At 36.1% G+C, this 27320-nt stretch overlaps 1 protein-coding gene across 1 annotated transcript in view; it reads left to right on the top strand.

The window, feature by feature from the left end:
* Ttbk2 (tau tubulin kinase 2) overlaps positions 1-27320 on the top strand; it is a 144138-nt gene that overhangs the window by 62789 nt on the left and 54029 nt on the right. The window contains exon 4 of the mRNA XM_076850664.2: positions 26321-26394. Within this exon, the coding sequence (XP_076706779.2) occupies positions 26321-26394 (74 nt within the window). The remainder of the gene's footprint in view (positions 1-26320; positions 26395-27320) is intronic.

Raw genomic sequence — 27320 nt, 5'->3', positions numbered from 1 at the left:
ATATGATTACATGTTCAAAGCCAGTCTGGGCAACTTAGCCAAGACCATGTCTCAAAAAAAAAAAAAAAACCAAAAAAACCCCCCCCAAAAAACAAAAAAAAACTGTGGGTGATGATGGTGGCTGGGAACATAGCTCATTGGGTAGATGAGCACATGATGGTAGTAGAGCACCATTGAGTTCAATTCCTAGTACCTCAAAACAACAACAAAGAAAACAAGAGAATCTACATGCCCAATTTTGATTTTTTTTTTTTTTTTTATAATGCTAGGGACTGAACCCAGGGCCTTGTGCATGTGAGGCAAGCACTCTACCAACTGAGCTATATCCAGAGCCACCTGGTTTTGATCTTGAGGAGAAATTTATTGATGAATTGGACTTCATTAAATTAAAGAGCTTGCTTGTAAAAGACATCATTAAGAGAATGAAAAGGCAGGTTGCATGCAATATGAGGAAAACACTTTCAGATCACAACTGCAAAGACGTATTCAGGATATCTAAAGCTGAAAATTTAACAGTAAGGAAATGTAATTTAATTAAAAATACTTAATAGGTTTAGGCAGGTATTTCCAAAAAGGATATAGAGTGCAAATCAGTTCTTAAAGATGTTTAACATAACCAAACATTATGAGAATGCAAAATTAAATACACTACACACTATTAGAATGGCTTAAATTAAGCCTGGTGTTGTGGCATATGCCTATAATCCTAGTGATTTGAGAGACTGAGGCAGGAGGATCAAAAGTGCAAATCGTGTCTTAGCAACTTAAATTTTTTAAAAAGAGTTTTGGGGATATAGCTCAATGGTAAAGTGCCCTGGGTTCTATCCTCAGTACCTTAAAACAAAACAAAACCAAGTACTGTTGAGGCTGTAGAGCAACTGGGACCCTCACATATTGCTGTTCAGAATGCAAAAGAATATTACACCTCTGGAGCTGGGGTTGTAGCTCAGTGGTACAGCACTTGCCTAGCAAGTGTGAGGCACTGGGTTCAATCCTCAGCACCACATAAAAATAAGTAAATAAAATAAAGATACTATGTTCATCTACAACTGAAAAAATATATATATATATATTTTAAATGAATGTAACACCTCTGGAAAAGAGTTAGACACATACTTACCATATGTTAAATTTGAACTCTTTTTGCCATCTTAATGGTAGCATTCTATTCACAAACTGTTTTGGGTTTTATCTCTGTATTATGAATTATCACTTCCAGGATTAAAAACAAATTGAGGCATTATCTACTAATCCTTCACAATAGAAGGGATGATTTTGCTCCCCTTTCCCCATACACCTATATAACCTTGCCATCCTTCTCTCTTTGCATTATATGTTTTATTTTGACTCAGTAGGTCTTTACCTTGTTTTGATTGTGTTAATACTGTTTATAGCTGAGCCATGTAATGAACACATTACTTTTTTGTGTATGTGGCAGTACTAGGAATTGAACCAAGGGGTGCTTTACCACGGAGGTATATCCACAGTCCTTTTTATTTTTTATTTTGAGATAGGATCTGACTAAGTTGCCCTGGCTGGCCTCTAACTTGAGATCTTTTGGTTTCAGCCTCCCAAGTAGCTGGGCTTATAGGCATGTGGTACTGTGCCTGGTATTACTTTTTTTTTTTTTTTTCTCTCCCCTGATTTGTCTTCCCCAAAGTTAATGATTTTAACAAACTTCTTGGTTTTTCTTTTTTCTTACCACTAATTCAGTTATGTGCCCCTTTACCCAGATATTTAATTTTTTTCTTACACTGAATTCCCTATATAATCTTTTATCAGGGGGCTGGGGTTATAGCTCAGAGGTAGAGTGCTTGCCTAGCATGTGTGAAGCACAGGGTTTGCTTCTCAGCACCACATACAAATTAAAAAAAAAAAAAAAAAAACAGCAACAGCTTTTTATCAGTGACCTCAGATCTATTTTAGATTTTCAGATTGTTCTTTGATGTTAAAATTTTTTGTGAAGTAGTCTGATGATTATTTTAATTCTTAAAAGCAGAACAAGAACACATTAGGGCAGAGAAAGGGGTCTTAAAAGTTTGAGCACATGCTATTTTACCTAGCTGCTTTATTTTTTATTTCCACGTAAGTTCAAACTCGTAATGACTTCTTCAACAAGCATATGTTGTACCCATGTTACCACTAGCAGTGATCATTCTTCAGTGGCTGTCACCTGAATGCAGTTTTATCTTTTATAAAATCCATTAAACTCTTACTCTGGCATTTGGATGTTTGTTAATGCTGTTTGTTTTGTCTTGAAAAACTTTCTTATTTTTGAAAAAAAATTTCTCTTAAGATGTGCAGATGCTTTGGATTTACTATAATTTCATCAGCATACAGGGATTTCTCCTTGGAACCCTTTAGTCTGCTCCAGTCAGGGCTGGTTGTTCTCTTTGTTCACACTTACCATCCTTGGATCATTCCCAACATCTTCCTAGGGATTCCCTTTGCTTCTTTTTAATGCTGTATGACTTGGTAAATTCCATGTATTGTTTTCATTCTTATTTAGTGATGCACCCCTTTACAGCTTCCTCAATATAGGGTGCATAGAAGTACATTTTTGATATTTTTCTTGTGTGTCTGAAAATGTATTTATCATACCCTGACATTTAAATGAAAAACTGGCTACATATAGGATCCTGGATTAAAAATAATTTTACTTCAGAAGTTAATTTTTAGGCTTTCACTGTTGTGGTTGAGGAAAGTGCAGTTCCATTATGATTCTTGTTACTTTGGCATGTTCTAAGTTCTTTTTCGTCAGTGTTTTGCAATTTCTCTCTGCCTTCTGATATACCTTAATATGAGTATATTTTCATGTAATGTGCCAGACTTTGTCCTTCATTGAAACTTAAGATCTGAAGGTTTTTCTTGGAAAGTTTTCTTGATTTATTTTGTTGGCAGTTTTCACTTCTCTTGTTTTTCTCTCTCTTCTCTCTTGGAATAGCTATAATGTGGATATTGGACCTATTGGAGTGGTCTCCTAATTTAATTTTTTTTCTCCTATTTTTACTTGTATTTGTTCTTACCTTTTTTGTTGTGATAAATTTATTTTTTAAATAGATACGGTGATAAAACTGTGATTATTCTTTTTCTTTTGACATTCTAACCACAAAAACCTGGCAGTTTTATTTTATTAAAAGAAAAATTTTTTTTTGTTTTTTTGGCACTGAGGATTGAATCCAGGGCTGCTTAACCACTGAGCCCACAACCCCAGCCCTTTTTATATTTTATTTATTTATTTATTTATTTTTAATGATTCACAAGGTCACATTTATTAAAATTTCATCTTCATCCAATAATTAAGTCAGTACCTGCTATATGATGCTGAAGGAAGAAATATATCTGCATGGATCATCTACAATATAAAAATGCCAAAGAGATATACTCAGGAGGGAGGGAGGGAAGGAGAAAGGGATAATATAATATTTTATATATATATATATATATATATATATATATATATATATATATATATATATGAGATATTTTATTTAGAGAAAGGGTCTCACTGAGTTGCTAAGGGTTTTGCTAAGTTGCTGAGGCAGGCTTTGAACATGAAATTCTCCTGCCTCAGCCTCCTGAGCCTCTGAGATTATAGGCATGCGCCACCTCGCCCTGCAAAAGAAAAAGTTTTGAAAATAGCATCTGGCAATTTTACCTGACATTGAACTCCCAGACTCAAGCAATGCTCCACTTCAGCCTCCTGAATGACTGGGATTACAGTACGTACAGGTATGTGCTGCTGTATCCAGTAGCCTTGTAGTTTTAAATTGAAATGATGAAATTCCCTGTTAAATGGACATCTTCATGAGTTTCCTAGACCCCATGGCTGAATTAATTTTCTTAGGCACATGGTTTGAAGCACTGTCTTAGCAGTTAATCAAGCCTTCTAACTTGTTGATTTCTCTGTAGTATTTATATTTTATTCTCAAAACTTTTTTCCCTCCAGTACCGGGGATTGAATTTAAGGATGTTCTACCACTGAACTACAGTCTCAGGCTTTTTAATTTTTCACTTTAAAACGGGGTCTTACTAAGTTACCTAGGCTGTTCTCTCAACTTCCTGAATAGCTAGGATAATAGGTGTGTGCCACTATATCTGGCTAATCTTATATGATTTTTTAATGTTTATTTTTTAAAACAAATTTGTAAATTCTTTGAATAAGACTCATACCTTATGGTTTCTTCCCCGCCACTTTTTTTTTTTCTTTTTTCTTTTTTTGGTACTGGAAATTGAACCCAGGGGCATTTTACCACTGAACTATGTCCCCAGTCCTTTATTTTTTTAAATTTTAAGACAGGATCTTACTAAGTTGCTGAAGCTGGCCTTGAACCTGCAGTCTTCTTCCTGCTTTAGCCTTCCAAATCATTGGAAGTACAGGCATGAGCTGCTGTGCCTAGTGTACCTTATGGTTTCTATCTCAGATATAGATATTTATAAGTTGTTATTATTAGGATAGTGTTTGTGTTGTGTTTTGTGTGTGTGTGTGTGTGTGTGTGTGTGTGTGTGTGTGTTTTCTCTGGGGAATAAACCCAGGGCCTTGCACATGCTAGGCAGACACTCTGCCACTGAGCTACCCCAGTGTAGGATAGTAGTATTTTTTGTTTTGTTTTTGTTTCTTTCAGTGGGGAATGGGTAAACAGATATAGATGGGAGATGGATAAGGAAACTCAGACTGATTTAATTGTGTCATTAGCATTCTAGCATTGTAGAGGTTATAGTATTTATTTTATTTTTATTTTTGTTTTACATATTTTTTTTAGTTGTGGATGAACACAGTTTCTTTCTTTATTTATTTATTTTTGTGTGGTGCAGAGCATAGAACCCAGTGCCCACAGGTGCTATCGAGTTCTTCACCACTGAACTACAACCCCAGGCCCACTCATTTTTATTTACCTGGAATTTGTTCTTTAAATCCCAGAGCAGGGCTGGTGGTACAGCTCCAGGCTAGCATATGTGAAGCTCTGGGTTCATGAAATAATTCTCAGCATTCTCATTACTGGGTTTGGGATATTTTTCAATAAATTACTAAACTTTATTACTAAATTTTATTTTATTTCAAAAGGGAAATAATTGATGCCCCTTTCTGATTGTTTTACTTCCCTCCAGCAGCAAGTTATATAAAATTACTTGACTTTTATATAACATTGTGAATATTTGATAATGTGATATAGACCACCATACCACTATTTACCATAGTTTTGGACTCCTGAATTGGAAGCAAGAGTAATAGTTGACTATCTGAAATTTTAAGAACAAGGAGATGCATAAATTTATATACATTTGAGTATCTCAGATCTGTTCCTTAAACATACCAAGCACTTTGGGAGGATTTTATCAATACTTGCTTTAGATGAGTTGTTATGGTTTATAAATGAGGTATCTCCCAAAAACTCATGTATGAGACAATACTAGAACATTCAGAAGTGAAATGATTGGGTTATAAGAGCCTATTAGGTTAAAACCTAATCAGTGTTTTAAGCCACTAACTGATGGGGTTTAACTGTGGTAACTGTAAGCAGGTAGGGAGTGGCTAGAGGAGGCATCACTGGGGGAGTGCCTTCAGGGTATATATTTTGTCCCTGGTGAGAAACCCTCTCTCTGCCTTCTGATTATCATGTCCTAAACTGCTTTCCTTTGCCACACCCTTCTGCCTTACTTCCGTCACAGAGCAGTGTAGCGGGCCATCTGTGGACTGAGACCTCTGAAACTGTGAGCTCCAAAATAAATTTTTCCTCTGCAAACTGTTCATGTCAGGTCTTTTGGTCGCAGCAGTGAAAAAGCTGACTAAAACATGAGTGAAGGAATCCTTTTTAATATCACAGTTAAAAATCTGTGTTTAATTGGCAAGGGTAGTATCTTGTCTGTAGTACCTACATTATGTGTATTAAGTCCTCCGTCGTCGTCGTCGTCTTCTTCTTCTTCTTCTTCTTCTTCTTCTTCTTCTTCTTTTTTTTTTTTTGACACAATACCTTTATTTTATTTATTTGTATGTGGTGCTGAGGATCGAACCCAGGGCCTTGCTCCTGCTAGGTGAGAGCTTTTACCGCTGAGCCACAACCCCAGCCCCAGTTCTTCTTTTTTTGATTGGAGATATAACTGATAATTTCTATTTGACAAAGAACTTTATGAGAAGCCATAATTATTCCCCATTGGGTTAGCATGGTCAAGAGCTAAAATATTAAGAGAAAGTCTTAGTTTTGATATTTGGAGTAGTTGGTGAAGACCTTTTTTGTACATTCAGGACTCCTTCTGTCTTGTCTTTTTTTTTTTTTCCTTTTTGGTACCTGGGATTGAACCCAGGGTTGCTTAACTATTGAGCCACTTCCCCAGCCCCCTTTTTTGATTTTTTTAATTTTGAGACAGGGTCTCAATAAGTTGCATAGGGCCTGCCTATGTTGATGAGGCTGCCTTTGAGCTTGTGATCCTCCTGCCTCAGCCTCTCGGCTGCTGGAATTGCAGGCGTTTGCCCCTGTGCCTGGCTCCTTCTGTCTTATAGAGAATTCCTTTACATAAGAAAAATATAATAAAAAAGTTAAAATTGGTGGTTGATATATTTCTGTCCTATATTTTCTTGTGGTCAACAACCTTTGACTTCCAGAGCTCAGTGCTGCTTTGCTCTACTAGTTTTTTCTCTAGTTGGAAGCCAGACTCTATTATTCTTACTTTTTCCCCAGGGAACTCTTATTTTAATTGTTTTGTTAGCCTTCATCACTGCCCCCATGTGGGCTATCCTAGGTGACTAGTTTGCTAATATCTGAAAATCTAATTCATCTTGGATACTAAATGGTTGATACTGCTTCCTACAGGAATATTTAGACTTTAAGAGGTATATTTGATAGGAGATAAGATCTAAGGAAGATTCTAGCTGAAAAAAAATAGTGTAAGTTAAAAATGAAAGTAGAAGTGACATATATTTTATGTGTTGGGGAAAGATTATTAGAGATTGAACCCAGGAGTATTATATCTCTGAACTACATGCCCAGCAGCCCTCACCCCTTTTTTCCATTTTATTTGGAGAAAAGATTCTGCTAAGTTGACTGGGCTGCTCTGTAATCCTCCTGTCTGTGCCTCCCAAGTAACTGAAATTATAGGTATGCACAACTGCACCTGGTCTGATGTGGCGCTTTAGGGGAGGGGGAAGGAGACCTCATCAGAGTGTGTAACTTACGTTGAGAAACTGAGGGAAATGAGGCTTGATAAGTAAAATAGAATGAATTCTTGGATTTTAGGGTAACAATTTTTGTTGTGTTTTCTGAAAGCATTATAAGTATATGGTCTTATAAGACATATTCTTAAGAATACAAATGACATGATGAAAAGAACACTTTAGGGCAAAAATTTGTTGAGTTATGGCTTGGCCTGATCTATTGAAGTGTCAGATTCGATAGAATGGATGGAGGTAGGGAGAGACACATGCTAGAAGAACCTGGTTAATTGACATTACTTCATTAGAGCACTGTACATCAGGGGAGTCCAGTAGGATGCACAGAAGTCAAGCAAAGCACAGGACAAGTCATTGGTAAACATTCAGTGTACTCAGGACATCCAGTATAGATATTTGGCCCCATGGTGTAGTTTTGGATCAGTGGAATGAATAAGGGAAAAATAGCTTAGGCCCTTAATGGTTCAGATTTATTGGGTAGTTTACTAATCTTTATTTTCCTTCTCATTTTTTAAATTTCTTAGGTACCTGGTAAAATTAGGCAACTGTATAGTTGCTAGGGGTGTGAATAAGGCATGGTGTTTGTTCACAGGGGCTACAGTCAAGCCAGATTGATATAGAAAGGATGAATAATGACATTGTAGAATAAGTTATAAGAGAAAAACATACAGGGCTGGGGATGTAGCTCATTGGTAAAGCACTTGCTTAGCATGTATGAGGCCCTGTGTTCAATCCCCAGCACCTCAAAAAAAAAAAAAAAAAAAAAAAAGAAAGAGAGATACATACAATATATAAAAAGGATGAATGAAAGCCAGGTATGGTGGCACACACCTGTAATCTAGCTACTTGGGAGGCTGAGGAGGACTGCAAGTGTTATGGTTTGAATATGTGGTATCTCAAAGGCTCATGTGTGAGACAATGCAAGAACATGCAGAGGTGGGATGATTAGATTATGAGAGTTGTAACCTGATCAGTGGATTAATTCACCCATATGGATTAACTGGGTGATAACTATAGGCAGAATAGGGTATGGCTAGAGGAGGCAGGTTGGGGGAGGCTACCTTTTTGTTGTTTATATTTTGTCACTGGTGAGCAAAGCTCTCTTTGTTCCTGTTGCTATGTCCTGCACTGCTTTCCTCCACTATGCCCTTCTGCCGTGATACTTTGACTTATCTTGGGTCCAGAGCTATGGAGTAGGCAGATTATGGACTGAACTTCTGAAACTGTGAGCCAAAATAAATTTTTCTTCCTCTGTGTTCTTCTTGTCAGGTCTTTTGGTCAGAGTGATAAAAAAGCTAACTAAAATAGCAAGTTTGAGGCCAGCCTGAGTAATTCAGTGTGTGTGAGTCTGTGTCTCAAAATAAAACAAAAAGGACTGAGGATGTAGCTCAGTCTGCAACATATCCTGGGTTCAAAACCCAGTATCCTCTCCTCCAAAAAATAAAAAATGATGAATATATTAAAAGTTCCATGGGGGAACTGGGTGTGGTGTTATATGCCTATAATTCTAGCACCTTGAGCAGCTAAGGCAGGAGGATCGAAAGTTTAAGGACAGTCTCTGCAACTTAGTGATACCCTGTCTCAAAATTAAAAAGATAAGGGGCTGGGGTTGTAGCTCAGTGGTAGAATGCTTGCCTAGTATGTAGGAGGCACTGGGTTCGATTCTCAGCACCACATAAAAATAAATGAAGAGGGCTGGGGCTGTGAAAAAGCACTCAGAGAAAAAGCGCTCACCTATCATGTATGAAGCAATGGGTTTGATCCTCAGCACCACAAAATAAAATAAAGGTATTGTGTGCACCTACAACTAAAAATAAATGCTTAAAAAAATTAAAAAGATAAGCAGATGAAAAGGGCGATAAATGCAGCTCAGATATAGAACACCGCTGGGTTCAATTCCCAGTACTGCCAAAAAAAAAAAAAAAAAAAATTCCATAGAAAGGAACAAGAAAGAAACTAGGGAGAAGCTCAGTTGTCAGAACCAAGGAGTTTATTTAGCACAAGACTAGAAGTAGAGATGAATAGATGCTGATATCCAGAATAAAGTGAGTGGTGGATAGAAGTCCATAAATTCCATAAATCTTTTCTGCTGAGCAGAAGGGAGAGAATGAAGTAGGTTTGATTCTTCAGATGAGAATTAAGTGGCACTAGTAATGGACATGAAATGGCACAGAACCATTGAGGATTTTACAGTGTTTGGAGAACATAGAGGCAAAGGATTCCAGTTAGAGCATTTAACTGGAATTATGCTAAGGTAATAAGTTAGAGGAGTGGAGAGAGATTGGACAGGCAAAGGATAAGAACTGGAAATCACAAAAAAGAAATTTTAAATGATCAATAAGTAGATGAAAAGATGCTCAGTCTTACTAGTAATTAAAAAATAAAAATTATAACAACACATTATTTCATACCCTCAGGTTAGCAAAGATCAAAAAGCCTGAACAATGTGCACATACAACTGTGCCACAATGAATTCTGCCCACTATTGTGTATAATAATGCACCATTTAAAAATGACATTGCCTGTTTAACATAGTACTTGAAACACTGGCCAGAGCAATTAGATGAAAGAAATTAAAGGGATACACATAGGAAAAGAATAACTCAAATTGGCACTATTTGCTGATGATATGATTCTATACCTGGAAGATCCTAAAAGTTCCATCAGAAAACTTCTAGAACTAATAAATGAATTGAGCAAAGTAGCAGGATATAAAATCAACACCCATAAATCAAAGGCATTTCTGTATATCAGTGACAAATCTTCAGAAAGGAAAACTACTTCATTTTCAATAGCCTCAAAAAAACCAAAAATACTTGGGAATCAACTTAATGAAAGAGGTGAAAAACCTATATAATGAAAATTACAGAACCATAAAGAAAGAAATCAAAGAAGACCTTAAAAGATGGAAAGATCTACCTTGCTCTTGGATAGGCAGAATTAATATTATCAAAATGACCATACTTTCAAAAGCACAATACAGATTTAATGTAATTCTGATCAAAATTCCAATGATATTCCTCATAGAAATAGAAAAAGCAATTATAAAATTCATCTGGAAAAATAAGAGACCCGGAATAGCTAAAACAATCCTTAGCAGGAAGAGTGAAGCAGGTGGCATCACTATACCAGACCTTAAACTATACTACAGAGCAATAGTAACAAAAACCAGCATGTTATTGGCACAAAAGCAGACTGGTAGACCAGTGGTACAGAATAGAGGACACAGAGACTAACCCCCAAAACTGCAGTTATCTTATTTTAGACAAATGCATTGGACAAAAGACAGCCTCTTCAACAAATGGTGCTGGGAAAACTGGATTCTGTCCATGTCCTGTTTGTAGAAATATGAATTAGTACAACTTCTTAAAGCAGTTTGTGCCTATCATATGTAATATTGAAGCTAGCAAACATTATTTATTATTCAGTCTGTGCCAGGCATTGTTTTAAGTGTTTTTCAAAAAAAATTATTTGATTTAAATGTCTGACTTTTTGAAATGGGGTGTTGCTATGTTCCCTATGTTGTCCAGACTGGACTCAAACACATGAGCTCAAGATATCCTTCTGCTTCAGCATCCCAAGTAAGCTGGGACTGCAGATGTGTACTACTGTGCATGGCTCTAATTATTTGACTTAATTCTTAGTACAAGCTTTCCCTCATTTTATAGCTGAGAAAATTGAGCTTAAGAGAAATTTAATAATTTGTCTGCAGACACAAAAGTGGTAAGAAGAGCCAGTATTTTAGCTCAAATCTGACTCATTCCAAAACTAGTGCTCAGAATTGCTGATAACAGGGAGCATGTATTGAACACTTGACTATATGTCAGGCCATATATTTAGTATTAGATTTGTGCATTAGCTGATTTCATCTGTGCATTAAGCCTTGGAAGTAAGTACTGTTGTTACTTCTCAAGTGGCTTGCGTGATTAAGAAATAAACTAACTGATAATTGAATTTATGAGCTTATACACTTTTTCTCCACACAAAACTGAAAGATCCAGAGGTGTAGGATAAGCTTTAAGTTTAGCTTTACCTGTGATTCTTTTATTTTTCTCTGTGACTATCTCTTCCATATTGGGGACTTTATCCTCATGTTGGTTTCCTGTATAGTTAAGAGATGGTTAAGACTTAGAAGAGAGTTAGATCCTTTCTCTTTAAATATCTCTTTCCATAATTATCATATCAAAAAATTGAATTTTGCTCTTTTCAGAGCTTCCTTGAGACAATCATACTTGTCAGAGAATGGCATACATTGATTGTCTCAAATCTCAAATATCTAGCTATTTTCCTATCACCAAACTTATCTCCACGAAAGAAAAGAGATTTCTTGGACTATTCTAATTGACATAGAGCAATTAATGTCTAACTCTGGGCCTGTGCATGGATCAAGAATACTGAGACAGTGAATATACAATTAAGAGAATTCCCCAAGGGAAATTAGGGTACTGTTAGTAGGGAAGAATGTACACTAGTTAATCAAGAAATGCTTTATTAAATATATTATATCATTTAATTCTCTCAGTAGCTCTATTGAGGAAAGTGAGTATTATTTAAGGTCTCATAATTATTAAGTAGTACAGTTGAGATTTTAAAAGTTTTTTTTTTTTTTCTTTAATACTAGGGATTGAACCTAGGAGTACTCTACCACTGAGCCCCAATCGTTTTTGTTTTTTAGATTTTTAGATGGTCTTTTTAAATTGCTGAGGCAGGCTTCAACCTTATGATCCTCCTGTTCTAGCCTCTTGGGATCACTGGGATCTCTGATGTGTGCTACTATACCTTGCTTAAATTTAAACTTAATTAAAACAGAGTACTAAAACTTATAGAATGCAGCTAAAGCAGTGCTTAGAAGGAAATTTATAATAGTAAACACCTATAGTAAAAAACCAGAAAGATTTCCAATCAATAAACTAACCTTTTATCTTATGACTCTAGAAAAAGAAGAGCAAATAAAACCTAAAGCAAGCAGAAGGAAGGAAATAATAAAGATCAGAGCGAAAATTAACGAAATTGAGAATAGAAAAACAATGGATAAAATTCAGGGAACCAAAAATTGATCAGTTGGTGGGGGGGGATCAACAAAAAGGACACCTTTAGCTAGACAGATGAAGATAAAAGACTGAAATTACTAAAATCATGAGTGGAAAAAGGAAATTTTTTACTACTGACCTTACAAGAAAGAAAAAGGATTATTATAAGGAAATAATATGAGCAAATGCATGGTAATACCTACATTACTTCACTGGTGAATTCTATCAAATATGTAAAGGATTAATGCTGTTTTTTTAAAAAACAAACACTGAAAAAAAATACAAAAGGAGGAACCATTTTCCAATTGGTTCTTTGAAGTCAGTATTACCCTGATACCAAAACTAGGCAAAGATATAAGAAGGAAAGAAAATTATTGTCTTAGCCTGTTTACTGTTGCTAGTAACACAGTACCACAGACTGAATAAGTTATGAAGAGGTTTATTTTGGCTCATGGTTCTGGAAGTCCAAAGTTGAGGGACTGCATCTGGTGATGATCTTCCTGACAGAGTTTCCAGGTATTGAATGGGATCACATGGGAAGAGACAGGGAGCTAAGGGTTTGTATGTGTAGCTTGTATATGTGTTTTCTTGTCTCTCTTCTTCTTACAAAGACACCAGAATTTAGTTGTGGAGGTTTCCCCCTAATGACCTTTAATAATCCTAATCACTTCCCCAAAACTCTGCCTCTAAATACCACAGATTAAGTTTCTGCCCACTCAATATCTCACAATAAGGATTAAATTTCAATACATGAAGCTTTAGGAAACACATAGAAACCATTTCCAAACCATGACAACCATCATCCAGTGTTTCTTTAAGAATATAAAAGTAATAATCTTTAGTAAAATGCAACCAAAAGAAAACAGGTGACATATAATACACACCACACTAAGTGTCTCCAGAATTCCAGGTTGGTCCAACACATGAAAATCAATTAACATAATGGAGCATATCAATAAAATAAAGGACAAAACCCACAATGATGAGGTTTCTTCTCACACAGAAACCCATTAATAAAACCGAACACCCCTTGGACTGGGATTGTGGCTCAGCGGTATAGCACTAGCCTAGCACGTGCAAGGCGCTGGGTTCGATCCTTGGCACCACATAAAAATAAATAAACAAAATAAAGGTAATGTGTCTGACTACAACTAAAGAAAATTAAAAAAAACCAAAAAACCTAACACCCCTTCATGACAAAAATATTTAAACTAGGAATGGAAAGGAATTTCTTCAACCTAATAAAAGGGATCTAGGAAATGTCTACACCTAACATGGTAAAAGGCTAATTAATGTTTTCCCCTTAAGATAAGGAACAAGACAAGGATTTCTGCTCTCACCATTTTATTCCCTGTTGTACTAGAGGTTCTTTTTGAGGTACTGAGGATTGAGTCCAGGGGCATTATACCTTTGAGCTATATCCCCAACCCTTTTTAAAATTAATTTTTAAAAATTTTGAGACTGGATCTTGCTGTGTTTCTTAGGCTAGCCTCAAATTTGGGATTCTCCTGCCTCAGTCTCTCGAGTCACTGGGATTGTAGGTGCTTGTCACTGTGTCTGGCTATAAAGAAGGTTCTAGCTAGGGCAAGTAGGCAATAAAATGAAGTAAAATGTATCTAGTTTGAAAAAAAGTGAAACTATCTCTATTTGCAGATGACATGATTCTTATATGTAGAAAATCTTAATTTACTAAAAAATATAATAAATAAGTTTAGCAAGATTGTGGGATATCAATATTGAAATTCACTTATATTTCTATACATTAGCAATGGGCAATCCAGAAATGAAATTAAGGGAACAGCCCCATTTACACTAGCATTAAAAGCATAAAAATTGGGCTGGGGATGTGGCTCAAGCGGTAGCGCGCTCGCCTGGCATGCGTGCAGCCCGGGTTCGATCCTTAGCACCACATACAAACAAAGATGTTGTGTCCACCGAAAACTGAAAAATAAATATTGAAATATTAAAAAAAAAAAGCATAAAAATTGGCCTGGGATTGTGGCTCAGCAGTAGAGCGCTCGCCTAGCACGTGCAAGGCCCTGGTTTCGATCCTCAGCACCACATAAAAATAAAATAAGGATATTGTGTCCAACAACAATTAAAAAATAAATATTTTTTAAAAAGCATAAAAATTCCTAGTAATAAATTTAACAGAAGCACAAAATTTAGACTTTGCAAATTTCAAAACATTGTTGAAAAAAATTAATGAAGACATAACTACATGCAAGACATCCTACCTTCATATATTGGAAAACTTAGTAAAATGGAAGTATCCTAAATTGGTCTACAGATTCAATGTAATACCCAGCTTTGCAGAAGTAGACAAGCTGATCCTCATTCATATGGAATTACAAGGGACCCAAATGACCAAAACAATCTTATTTATTTTGGTAAATAAATAAATACACACCACAGTGAGATTTAAAAACACTGAAAAAAATACAAAAGGAGGAATCATTTTCAATTGACTCTATGAAGTCAGTATTACCCTGATACCAAAACCAAGCAAAGATATAAGAAGAAAAGAAAACTGTTGTTTTACAATTGAGCTACATCCTCAACCCTTTTTTAAATTAAAAAAAAAAAATTGAGACAGGATCTTGCCAAGTTGCTTAGAGTCTAAGTTGTTGAGACACCTCAAACTTGTGATCTTCCTACCTCAGCATCTTGAGTTGCTGTAATTGTAGCCTTGTCCCACTGCACCCAGCAATCAAAATAGTCTTGAAAAAAGAAAAAATTGAAGTACTTTAAAAGTTCAAATTGTAAGTACTTTGAAATCAGAAAGTCTGATTTCAAAACTTACTACAAATTGACATTAATCAAAACAGTGTGGCATTGGCATAAAGATAGACATATAGAACAGTGAAATAAATTGAGAGTCTAACCTGGCGTGGTGGTACACAGTTATAATCCCTGTTGCTGGGAGCCTGCAGTAGGAGGATCATAAGTCTGAGGCCAGCCTGGGCAATTTAGAAAAACACTGTCTCAAAATAAAATACAAAAGAGCTGGACATAGCTTAGTGCTAGATCACCCCTGGATTCAATCACTAGTACTACAAAAATAAATAAATTAAAATTATAAGCAGGGTATGATGGCACATGCCTGTAATACCAACAATTTAGGAGATTGAGGCAGGGGGATCACAAGTTTGAGGCCAGTCTCAGCAATTTAGCAAGGCCCTAAGGAACTTAGTGAGATCCTATCTCAAAATAAAAAATGAAAAGGGCTGGGGACATGGTTCAGCGGTAAAGTGCATCTGGGTTCAATCTACAGTATCAAAAAAAAAAAAAAAAAAAGAAAAGAAAAAAAGAAAAAGAAAAGAGAGGGGCGGGGGCTGGAGTTGTAGCTCAGTGGTAGAGCCCTTGCCTAGCATGTGTGACACACTGGTTTCGATCCTCAGCACATAAAAATAAAATAAAGATATTATGTTCATCCACAACTAAAAAGAGAGAGAAAAGAAGAATAAGTTTTTAAAAAAGTTTAGAAATCGTCAAATTGTCACATTGTAGTCAAGTGATTTTTGGCAAGGGTGCTGAGACATTTTAACGGAGGAAAACTAGTTTTCAGCACATGGTGCCAGGACAACTGGATCTGATATCCAAATACAAAAGAATGAAGTTGGACCTTGATCACATATTTATATAAATTAACTCAAAATGGATAAAAGTCCTAAATGCAGAGGCTAAGTTTTATAGCTTGGCATATTGGTATTTGCCTATAATCCAAACCACTTAGGAGGCTGAGACAGAAGGATCTCAAGTTTGAGGCCAGCCTCAGCAATTTAGAAAGGCATTGTCTCTAAAAGAGGATTGGGGATGTAGCTCAGTGCTAAAGTGCCCCTGGGTTCAATCCCCTTTATCCCCCTAAAACAAATAAAACCCCCTACTCTCAGATACTGTGTTATGTCAGCACAAAAGGGACCAAGAACTTTATTTAGAATATGTAAAGAATTTATGAGTCAATAATAAAGAGACAAATAGCCCAATTTAAAAATCAGCAAAGGATCCAAGAGTTGAGATTTAGCTCAGTGGTAGAGGGCTTGCCTAGCATGTGTGAAGCCTTGGATTTGATCCCTTGCACCAAAGGATCTGAATGGACCTTTCTCCAAAGAAGGTAAAGAAGTAGTCAAGAAGCACATGAAAAGATGCTCAGCATAATTAGTCATAATGGAAATATAAATTAAAACCACACTGAGATAATTGGCTACAGTCAAAAAGATAAGAGGCAGGGCTGGGGTTGTATCTCAGTGGAAGAGGGCTTGCCTCACATGTGCGAGACCCTGTGTTCGATCCTCAGCACCACATTTAAAAAAAAAAATATATATATATATATATATACACACACACACACACACACACACACACATTGTATATTGTATACATATATAAATGTGTGTGTGTATATTTTTTGTGTATATATAGTGTGTATATACACACACACACACACACACACACACACAATATCAAGAACCTGGAGATTATTTAAATGTCTTCTATACAAGCAGTTTTGAAAATTTATAAAGATATATATATATAAAATAAGAGACATTGGTAAAGATATGGAAAAATTAGAACTATCATAACATTACTGGTGGGAATATAAAATTGTACAGTTCCTTTGCAGAACAGTCTGAAAATTCTGGAAAAAAAATCAAACATACAGTTATCACATGACCCAAAAATGCCATTCCCAGTATATACCCAAGAAAATTGAAAACGTATGTCCACACAAAGACTTATACAGGAGTGTTCATAACATCATTATTCATAATAGTCAAAAAGTAGGGCATCCAAACAGACAATCAACTGTTGAGTGGCTAAACAAAATGTGGTTTGTTTATACAATGAAATATTACTGAGAAAAGAAGTACTGATACATGTTACAACATATTGTAGGTACTATGCTAAAGGAAGGAACCCATTTACAAAAGAACTTAGTATAGGATTCCATTTATATGAAATATCCAGAGTGGGCAAATCTATAGAGATAGAAAGTTGATTAGTTCTTGTAGGTCTGGGAGATTTGGAGAGAAAAGGGAAGTGACCACTAATGGATATGGATATTTTTTTTGGCAGGACCAGATGAATATGTTCTAATATTAATCATGTTGGTAGTTGTAACTTTGTGAATACATTGAAAATCATTGAGTTGCACCCTTTGAATTGGTTAATTTTGACATGTTAATATTTCAGTAAAGCTGTTATAGGACTAGAGGGAGTAGCTCAGTGGTAGAAAACATGGTTAGCATGTGTGAGGCCCTGGGTGAAAGGCCCTGGGATCCAGTGCCCAGCAGCACACACACACAAAACTGTTGTTTGCTATTTACTTGTTTACTACATATTTATAGAGTTCTTGGTATGTGCCCAATGCAAAGCTGGGTATTAGAGTCCCTGATTTTGAAATGCTAACAGTCTCTAGAGGTCAGATAAGCAAACACAGTATAGCATAAAGATGCTGAAACTAAGTTCATGTGTTATATTCTGATGTCTTTGTGTGCAGTTTTGACAGCCTATAGGAATTAATCAAGAAGGGTAAAAATGAGGGTTGGCTTGGGGTTGGACTTCATTTCTACATAGGATAGTCCTACTTTAGGATGACATGGAGATTATTTAAATGTCAACTATACAAGCAGTTTTGAAAATTTATAGAATTATTTATTTACAGATTTTTGAGTTCTTGTACTATTTCTGTATCTTATTATATATGAAATTGAATAATACTGTTTTTGTGAATGGAGAATTATGATCAGTCCTATGAGAATTATGATCAGTATTGAGACTGTTTTTGTTGTTATTGGTTTTCTAACTAGACATGACCTAGTAGACTGCCTATTTGTCATAAACATCGGTATAGTTCTGGTATCTGGATTCTACTCAAGAGTCTTTTAAAAAAATTATTGTCATTATTTTTTGCAGTACTGGGTAATTCTTTGAAAAATTGTAATCCTTCTACCTCAGTCTCCTGAGTATTTTGAATTATAGCAACTTGATGTCTGAGGTATTGTTGTGTGAGGTATTGTGAGGTATAAAAGTTGCGTGAGGTATTGTGAGGTATAAAATTCCTTCAGCCACACATTTCCTTCTCAGACTCCTTCATTGATTTTATTTATTTATTTATTTTTTGTTCCAATGTTCTGATGTTGGTTCAATTCTAACTATCATCATCTCTAGACAGCATACTCATACCTCCATTGACAATATATAGATGTGGTATTTTCTATATTTGACCTCTTTGTTCAATTCCACTCAAGCCTAGAATGGTGGCTAATGCCCATAATTCCAGCAACTAAAAAGGCTAAGCCATGAGAATCAAGGCCAGCATGGGGATATATCTAAGTGGTAGAGTGCCCCTGTGTTCAGTCTCCAATACAAACAAAACAAAACAAATTCCACATGTAAATTTTAAGTGAATTTTCATGTTCTGCAAATTGTAAATTAGGACAAAATGCCTAAACTGAAATCATTGTCCTTTCCAATTCATCCTAATTTCTTTCTTGGTTTATATTGATGCATCCACTTTGTCAACTTACCTTAATTTTACTTCACTGTTCCCTTCTCTCTTCTCCTCTCTGGTAATTTTTTATTTTTGGTGATGGTACTAGGAATGGAACTCAGGACCTGGCATATGCTAGGCAAGCAGTCTACCACTAAACTAGAGCTTCAGCTGTAGAGAGCAATCTGTGTCCTGCCCCATTACTTCATAATGAATAGAATAGCAGTTTTCAGGCTGTGCCTAACCCTGAATTACTTTTTTTTTTTGGGGGGGGGGTGGGTACTGGAGAATGAACCCAGGGTGCTTTGCTGCTTAGTTACATTCCCACTCATTTTTATTTTTTTTGTCTTGAGAACAGGGTCTTGTTTAGTTGCAGAGTCTAGCCTTGAATTTGTAATCCTCTTGCCTCAGCCTCCAAATCAACAGGATTATATGCATATACCATTATGGCCAGCTGGAGTTACTCTATTTTGTAAAGCAGTAATTTGCCATGAGTTATTCCGTTTTGAGTACAAGTGCCAAGATAGAATGACTCTATCTTATTTGTACAAGTGAACCATCACCATCTACATAGCACAACTATAGGCAAAATCTGATAAATTAATTGTGCTGATAAAAATGATCACCTGTGAATTTGTTAAATTAAATCGGAAGCACATGGATGCATGGGAATATCAATCCCATATCAGAAAAACTAGGGCCATTAGCTGATCAAACACCAGAACACTGAATGAAGTAACCTCCTCACCTGAGACCCATAAAAGAAGCACCTCAAGGCTGGTTATGGTGGTACATAGACCTGTTATCCATTAGACCATTTGATGGATGTATCATGAGGTTAACAGGCAAGTTTCAGCTCAACTGTTATTTATCTGCTTGTCATGGCTCACTTTTCAACTGCCTATTTTCTGGACCCTGGCCTAGAATAAGTTCCATGGTCTGACAACTTAGTGCTCTTAACAAATTCTTGGTCTCAATCTTATCTGATCATTTGTAGTGATTTGTTTGCATTAGTATCTGCCCTTTTCCCATGTTCTTAGTGCTACCTCCTGAAACCCTGTGTACACCTTAATCCTTTCTTAGTCTTTCTGTAACCTGAATGTATCATTGTGTGAATTATGATGTATGACTTTGGTGTTATAAATACTAGTAATTAAGATTGGAATAAAAGAATCTTTGATTTCCAGCGTAGAACTTCAAGGTGACCCATGAGTACTTGGGGAATTACAACCAATGAGAGTGGTGAAACTTTGTAAATTTATTGTTATTTAATAAACTCTGACATTGTGGAAAGACAAACGTATTTGTTCTATGTTAATGGCATGGCTGTCTCACAATACCAACCTTGTCTCTTAAATCTTTATTTGAAATCTTTTAAAATTCTCACTTCCAGTGCTTTAGTTTAGATTTGCATCTTTTACTTGGACTACTGCTTTAACCTCCTACTTGATATCCTTGCCTACCATTTCTTCCACAAACCAGAATCTAAAGGTGAACAGCAAGAACTGGGGATGTAGCTCAGTGGTAGCCACTTGCCTAGCACGTGTGAAGCCCTAGGTTCAGTCCCTAGCCGTGCCCCCCCCCAAAACAAAACATTTTTTTTACAAAACACAATTCAGATCATGTAGCTTTCTGCTTGAAAACTCTGGAAACCTCATTCTTCCATTATCTAATAATGAATTGAATCTGGATTCTTTAGTGTGGCCATAAGAGAAAAAAAGAAAGTATTTTTTTTCCTTTTACTCTCACACTTAATACAAAATTTTTCTGTATGTGTGGAATTTTCCCACACACCAAGCAGTTCTCTGACACCAGTGGAGTATCCTGTAATTCAGTTAAGTTCTGGTAGATAGCATTGGATCCCACAGTGAGGGCTCATTTCCATAGTCCCTCCTTCAGTCACTGAATTGCAAATAGTATCTTGCCTGCAACCCAGGGCTTCCATGACTCCCTCTTTAACTTAATTTGCTAGAAAGACTCATAGGGCTGCCTGGGCAATTTAGCCAGGACTCTTTCTCAAAATAAAAATAAAAAGGGTTGGGGGTATAGTTCAAGGGCTGGAGAATGTGCCTAGCATGTCCAAGGTCCTGGGTTCAATACTTGCAGGAAAAAAAGATGCTCTTCTCATAAACTTAAAATCTAATGATATCTAGAGACTTCACTTTCATTTGAAGCCTCAAAAACAAAAATTTTAAATCTTCTGGATTTCATTGCATTTTCTCTATAATAATGTAGAATTCATCATACTGCATTATTTTTTATATGCATACATGGGCTGTGAACTCCTTGAGAGCATAGATTTTCTTAATTTTTCATGTATTCCTATTGCCTAGTTTAGTGCTTATCATATAGTAGGTCTTCTATGTATTCTATCACCATCTTTATTTCCCTAGCTGGGATTGCAAGTATGCATCATCACATCCAGTACTCCTTTTAGCTTTCATATGTATCAACAAGATGTTATTTGAATTTAAAATCTATTTAATTTTTTCTGGCTTAATGATTAAGAAAAAAGGCTCTAGAATCAAACTTCTCCATTTTCTAGCTGTATGATTTTGGAAGAAGTAATTTAACTTCAATAAGCCTCCATTTCTATATTTGAAAAACAGAAAAAAATACTAGTATTTGAGGATTAAGTCCAGGTAAAGCACATAGAGCTTGGCAGAAAATACTTGCATATTTTGTGTGCACATTATGCATTATGCTATTATTATTTCTTCTTAAGTTGTTTATTCATAAATATTGATTAAACATATCACTCTGTGAGGTACTGTTTTAGGTACCAGGACAAGATAGATATAGTCTCTTCTTCATGAACTGATAATTTCAGTATATACTTATTGTTATATAAGTTATTTTAACAGTTGGTGCTGTGGTGCATGCCTATATTCCCAGTGACTTGGGAGACTGAGGCAAGAGGATAGATCACATGTTGAAGGGCAGCCTCAGCAATTTAGTGAGACCTCAACAATTTAGTGAGACCCTAAAAAATTAAAAAGGGCTGAGGATGTAGCTCAGTGGTATACTACTCTGGGTTCAATCCCTAGCACCAAATAAATAAATAAATAAATAAATAAATAAAATGAAGTTATTTAAACAATTGCACTAAGTGGTAGTAAAGAGTTATTGTTTAATTAAGTTATTTCCCCATACTCCCCAAAATTTGTACATTTTTATTGAACTAACTTTAGTTTCATTAATTGTAAATCTATATAGATAAAGATATAGATATAAATATGAGCAGCAGTATTCGATGCCATATAGTATGAGACAAGACTAGAACTCATTTTTTTCCTTTTAAGTTGGGGATTGAACTCCATGGCACTTAACCACAGAGTCACATCCCTAGTCCTTTTCTTTTTTTTGAGACAGGGTCTTGCCAAGTTGCTTAAGGGCTCACTGAATTGCCAAGGGTGGCCTTGAATTTGCAATCCTTCTGCCTTAGCCTCCTAAATTACTGGGATTACAGGTATGTGCCACCATATCTGACTACAAGACAAGAACTCTTAAACCAGGCTTAGTAATGCATGCCTAAAATCCAGGGACTAGAGAGGCTGAAGGAGAAGGATTGTAAGCTCAAGGACATCCTTAGCAATTTAGCAACCCTCAGCAACATAGCAATACCCTTTCTCTAAAGAAAAAATAAGACAGACAGGGGATGTAGCTCAGTGGTAAAGCATCCCTGGGTTCAATTTCCAGTACCAAAAAAGAAGAAAAAAAGAATTTATTCAATTCTTACCTAAAGTGATGAATATACATTTTTGAATCCTAGAAAATTTGCTACTGACTGACTGCTCAATAAAGGATCTACTGCTGGGGCTGGGGATGTGGCTCAAGCAGTAGCGCGCTCGCCTGGAGTGCGTGCGGCCTGGGTTCGATCCTCAGTACCACATACAAACAAAGATGTTGTGTCCGCCGAGAACTAAAAAAAAAAAATAAATATTAAAAAAATTCTCTCTCTCTCTCTCTCTCTCTCTCTCTCTCTCTCTCTCTCTCTCACCCTCACCCTCTCACTCAGTCTTTAAAAAAAAAAAAAAGGATCTACTGCTTATTCAATTTTTTTCTTTTTTGGGAGGGGGCAGAGGTGCATACTGGGGATTGAATTCAGGGGCACTTTTTAGAGACAGGATCTCCCTGAGTTGCTTAGCACCTTGCCATTACTGAGGCTGGCTTTGATTTTGTGATCCTTCTGCCTCAACCTCCTTAGCTGCTGGGATTACAGGCCTGTGCCACAGTTTATTTTATTCAAATCTGTTTTCTTTTTTGAAAGTAGGGTGATTTTTAGTATTAAGAGATAAATAGTTTTTTAGTATAATATACAATGCTTATTTTAGAAGGAGCATTACAAGAGGAATGAAATCTAGCATGGCCTTCTGTTTTTAGATGTTGAGATTTCTTTGTAATAGAGGTACTGCATTTAAAATGTTAATGATAGGAAAGTGGAGTCTTTTTGTTTTTCACAGTGGAGTGTGAGTGTTTGAACCTAGGGCCTTATGCATTGACCTATACCTGAAGCTGAAAGTGGAATCTTGAAAAATAAATAATTGAAGGACTAACTAAAATTTTAAATTGTTTCTGTGAAGCAGAGGGGAAATTTTGGTTATTACTATCATTTTATCCTTTCATTTTTATTATAATTCACTAGATGATAGAGCTCTTTTGGGGGGCAGAGTACTGGAGATTGAACCCTGGAATGCTCTACCACTAGACTATATCTCCAGCCCTTTTTTAATATTTGATACAGGGTCTCACTAAGTTGCCAAGGATGACCTTGAAACTTGGGATCCTCCTGCCTCAGCCTCCTGAGCAGCTAGGATAATAGGCATGAGCCATTGCCCTGGCTAGTTGATATAGTTTTGCAATTACATGTAAAATAAATGTGGAATGATCTTTACACTGAAAATTGTGTTCCCATTGTGCCCATTCTTGCTAGTTTCTTCTCTTTAACAAAGAACAAAGAATGAAAGAACATTATGATAATTGGTAATCCAGATGCAAGAAAGAAACATGAAATTATTAAATGAGTCTTTATTGTATTAATATTTTGAGTTAGTCAGTGGACAGATTCTTTTTGAAATTTGTTTTGTTTTTCACCAACCTAAATCTGCAGCCTATCATTCTTCCTCATTTTACAAGCAAGCTTCTTCAAAGATTATCTGACTTCATTGTCACATATTCCATGTATTCTTTAACATATTATAAATTGGCTTCTTTTCTTCCAATCCTGGTGACACCAAGCCAGTTGTTTATAAGTGAGCACTTCTCAGCTTTTCTACAGCTTTTGTCACTGGCCACTTCTACCTTTGTGAACTGCCCTTCCATTGTTTCTGTGATACCCCTTTCTTAGAGTTTTCTCCTACCTCTTGGATTTATTCCCCTATTTCTCTGAGGGGCTGTTTTATTTTTGCTCAGGCTTTAAGTTATGCTTTTTCCAGATTACATTCTAAAATTTCTTATTTTTTTAATATTTAGTTTTTGGTTGTAGATAGACACAATACCTTTATTTTATTTATTTTTATGTGGTGCTGAGGATCGAACCCAGGGCCTCTCACATGCTAGGTGAGCACTTTACCACTGAACCCCAGCCTCCAAATTTCTTATTTTTTATTCTTTTACTTGTCAATCTTCCAGCTGCATTTGTGGTTCCATCTATTTTTCATGATAATGGTATATCTGGAGCTCAGTCTTTTTTGTTTCAGTACCAGGCCTAAAATTATAATTATCTACTGAATTCCATTTGAATTGTCCTCAAGTCTGGCATTCTATTATTCCTTAAAGTATATACAGCCTTTTTTATTCTCTTATTTCAATAGTTTTCATTTTAAGTGTAACAATTTCTAGTAGAAAACTACATGTTTAGTTATCTCTCAGATTTATCCTATTTAATCTATTTTTACTCTAATACTTGGAGAGTTCAACCCCCTTCTTCACTCTCCCGGGATGTTGTTGTTATTCCCAGGGCAACTTCTCTGCCTCTAGAATGGACCTTTCTGGAGTCTGACATCCCCACTGCCAATGCATGATGTTCTAAAATGCAGTATTGTAGTAGTAATTCCTTATCTAAAATTCTTTTAGGCCTGGTGTTGTGGTGCACACTGGTAATCCCAGTGACTCAGGAGGGTGAGGCAGGAAGATAGCAAGTTCAAGGCAAGCCTCAGCAACTTAGGGGAGACCCTGTCTCAAACAAAACAAAACAGGGCAGGGGATGTACCTCAGTGGTAAAGTGCTCCTGGGTTCAATCCCCAGCACTACACAAATAAAACAAAACTTTTAGGTGTTTCTCATTACCCAGTAGTATTTTCCAATATCTATCCATGTTCTGCCTGCTTTGGGTTCATTTAAAGAATTTCGAAAAGATCATATTCTGTATCTTCCCCCACAGATTCTGAATCAGTATAGAATTTAGCAATCTTTTTTAGTTCTAATTTTTTTTTAGTTGTAGATTGACACAATGCCTTTTTTTTTGGGGGGGGGGGGGTACCGGGAATTGAACTCAGGGACACTCAACCACTGAGCCACATCCCCAGCACTATTTTATATTTTATTTAGAGACAGGGTCTCACTGAGTTACTTAGCACCTCATCATTGCTGAGGCTGGCTTTGAACTTGTGATCCTCCTGCCTCAGCCTCCCGGGCCACTGTAATTACAGTCATGCACCACCACACCTGGCCACAATACCTTTATTTTATTTATTTATTTTTATGTGGTGCTGAGGATGGAACCCAGTGCCTCACACTTGCTAGGCAAGCACTCTTCCACTGAGCTACAACTATAGTCTGAACTTAGGAATCTTTAAAAAGTTTCCCAGATAGTTTTGGTAAGCATCCAGATTTGGAAGACACTGACCTTATGTGGTTCTAATTCTTCATCATGGAGTACAAGATCCTTTAGGATCTGGTGCCTAACTGCTTCTTCAGCACTATCTTAACCTTGTTCCCCCTCTACTCATTTACTGTGTTCTAGCCAGATGCTTTTTTCTGGCCCTGGAATTTACTTACCAGGCTTGATCCTTTTTTTTAGACCTTGGCATTGCTTTTGTTTGTTTGTTTGAATCAAAGGAAAGATATCCCAGATTTATACCTGCTCTACCTCGGATCCCCTCCATATCCCAATCAGTATGTCCTTAGATTTCACACATGGAATTCATTTGGAAAATCGGTACCCTAATCTGTGAATCAGTGAGGTTCAGAAAAATGACATAACTTGCTAAAGTTATGTAATAGTGAATGGTAGAATGTATCTACAATTGAATATGTATATTTCTAATGTTCTTATTGTTTTTCTGTGCTTTCTTATGTATTGCATCTGAGTATGTTGATCTGAAATAACCTTTTAATCTTTTCCTTTCTGAATAAATTACCATTTGTTTGTTTCTTCATTTATTCATTTGTTTATTCACTCAAAAACATGTATTTGACTGCACAAGGAATAGTGCAGAAGCTGGGGGTGGGAAGGTAAAAATTTTGAATAATGTAAATTTCCTATCCTCAAGGTTTCAAAACATATTTTTACATTAAATCATAAAATACTGTATAAAAAACAAATTATTGATTTTTTTTTTTTAAAGAAGAGAAACCATCGTGTATCCTTTTTTCACTGTTTTTCTTCCTTTTATTTATTTTTTTATCCAGGGAAAGACCATGTTTGTAGATTTATTGGCTGTGGGAGGAATGACCGATTCAACTATGTGGTCATGCAATTACAGGTAGGTTACCTTGAAAATGTATTTTTAAATCTTTCAATTATGATGAAAATACCAAATTACAGTGGATATGAATAAAAATGATAACATTGTTGGTATCATGTCAGAATGTTTTACACTGTACAGATGGAACTTTATTTAAATAGACTTGATACAGATTTTCCAAAAAGAGAAATGTTTGTCTTTGACAGCTATTTTAGTTGACCTGTATCTTTATTGTCATCATTATATCCCAGTATAGATTGTGAGGTATAATGTGAGTTTTGTCCTGTCCCTTCCTCTGCATCTTTGTTACCTTAGGCATTTAATTTCCCATTTAGGTTCTCCAATATCAACTGTGACTTATAAAAAATTTAAACATTAGTTGAGATATAGGGTGAAAGCCATTCTTCTCTGTCTCTTTCCATCATTAACATAGGTCTATTCCCTTTCTTTTAGATGGGGGAATTGGGTCAAGGGAGCAGAGGAAAAAAAATTCAGAAAGGGACTATGCGAGTAATGGTTATAGGAGGGAGAAGAGGGAAAATATCCTTAACATATCCAAATAGAGAAGAGGGAAACCATTATATTTTCTCTCACACTACCCTCTGCCCTTGGGGGAAAAAAATTCTCTCTTTCTCCCTCTTCTCTCTCTTCTCTCTCTCTCTTCTTTTTCTCTCCCCCCTCTCCTCCTCCCCACCTCTCTCTCTCCTCTCTCTCTGTTACCCTCAAAGCCATGGTTCAGTTTGCTGCCTAACTTTGAAGTCTCAGGATTACTTTTCATCTATAGCAAATTTTGTTTGGGGCTTTTGGTTTTTTTATTTTCTTTCAACTTATTGACATAACAATGATTTCAGACTTAGATCTTGGCCTAAGTGTTTCCTCTTCTCATCAGAAGACTTTTCTTGTTTACCTCAGCCATCCTTCAGCATTTGATTTAGACCTAAAGA

This window comes from Callospermophilus lateralis, chromosome 3 (assembly GCF_048772815.1).
Source record: "Callospermophilus lateralis isolate mCalLat2 chromosome 3, mCalLat2.hap1, whole genome shotgun sequence".
In the NCBI taxonomy this organism is placed as follows: domain Eukaryota; kingdom Metazoa; phylum Chordata; class Mammalia; order Rodentia; family Sciuridae; genus Callospermophilus; species Callospermophilus lateralis.
This window is presented reverse-complemented; position numbering and strand designations above follow the sequence as displayed.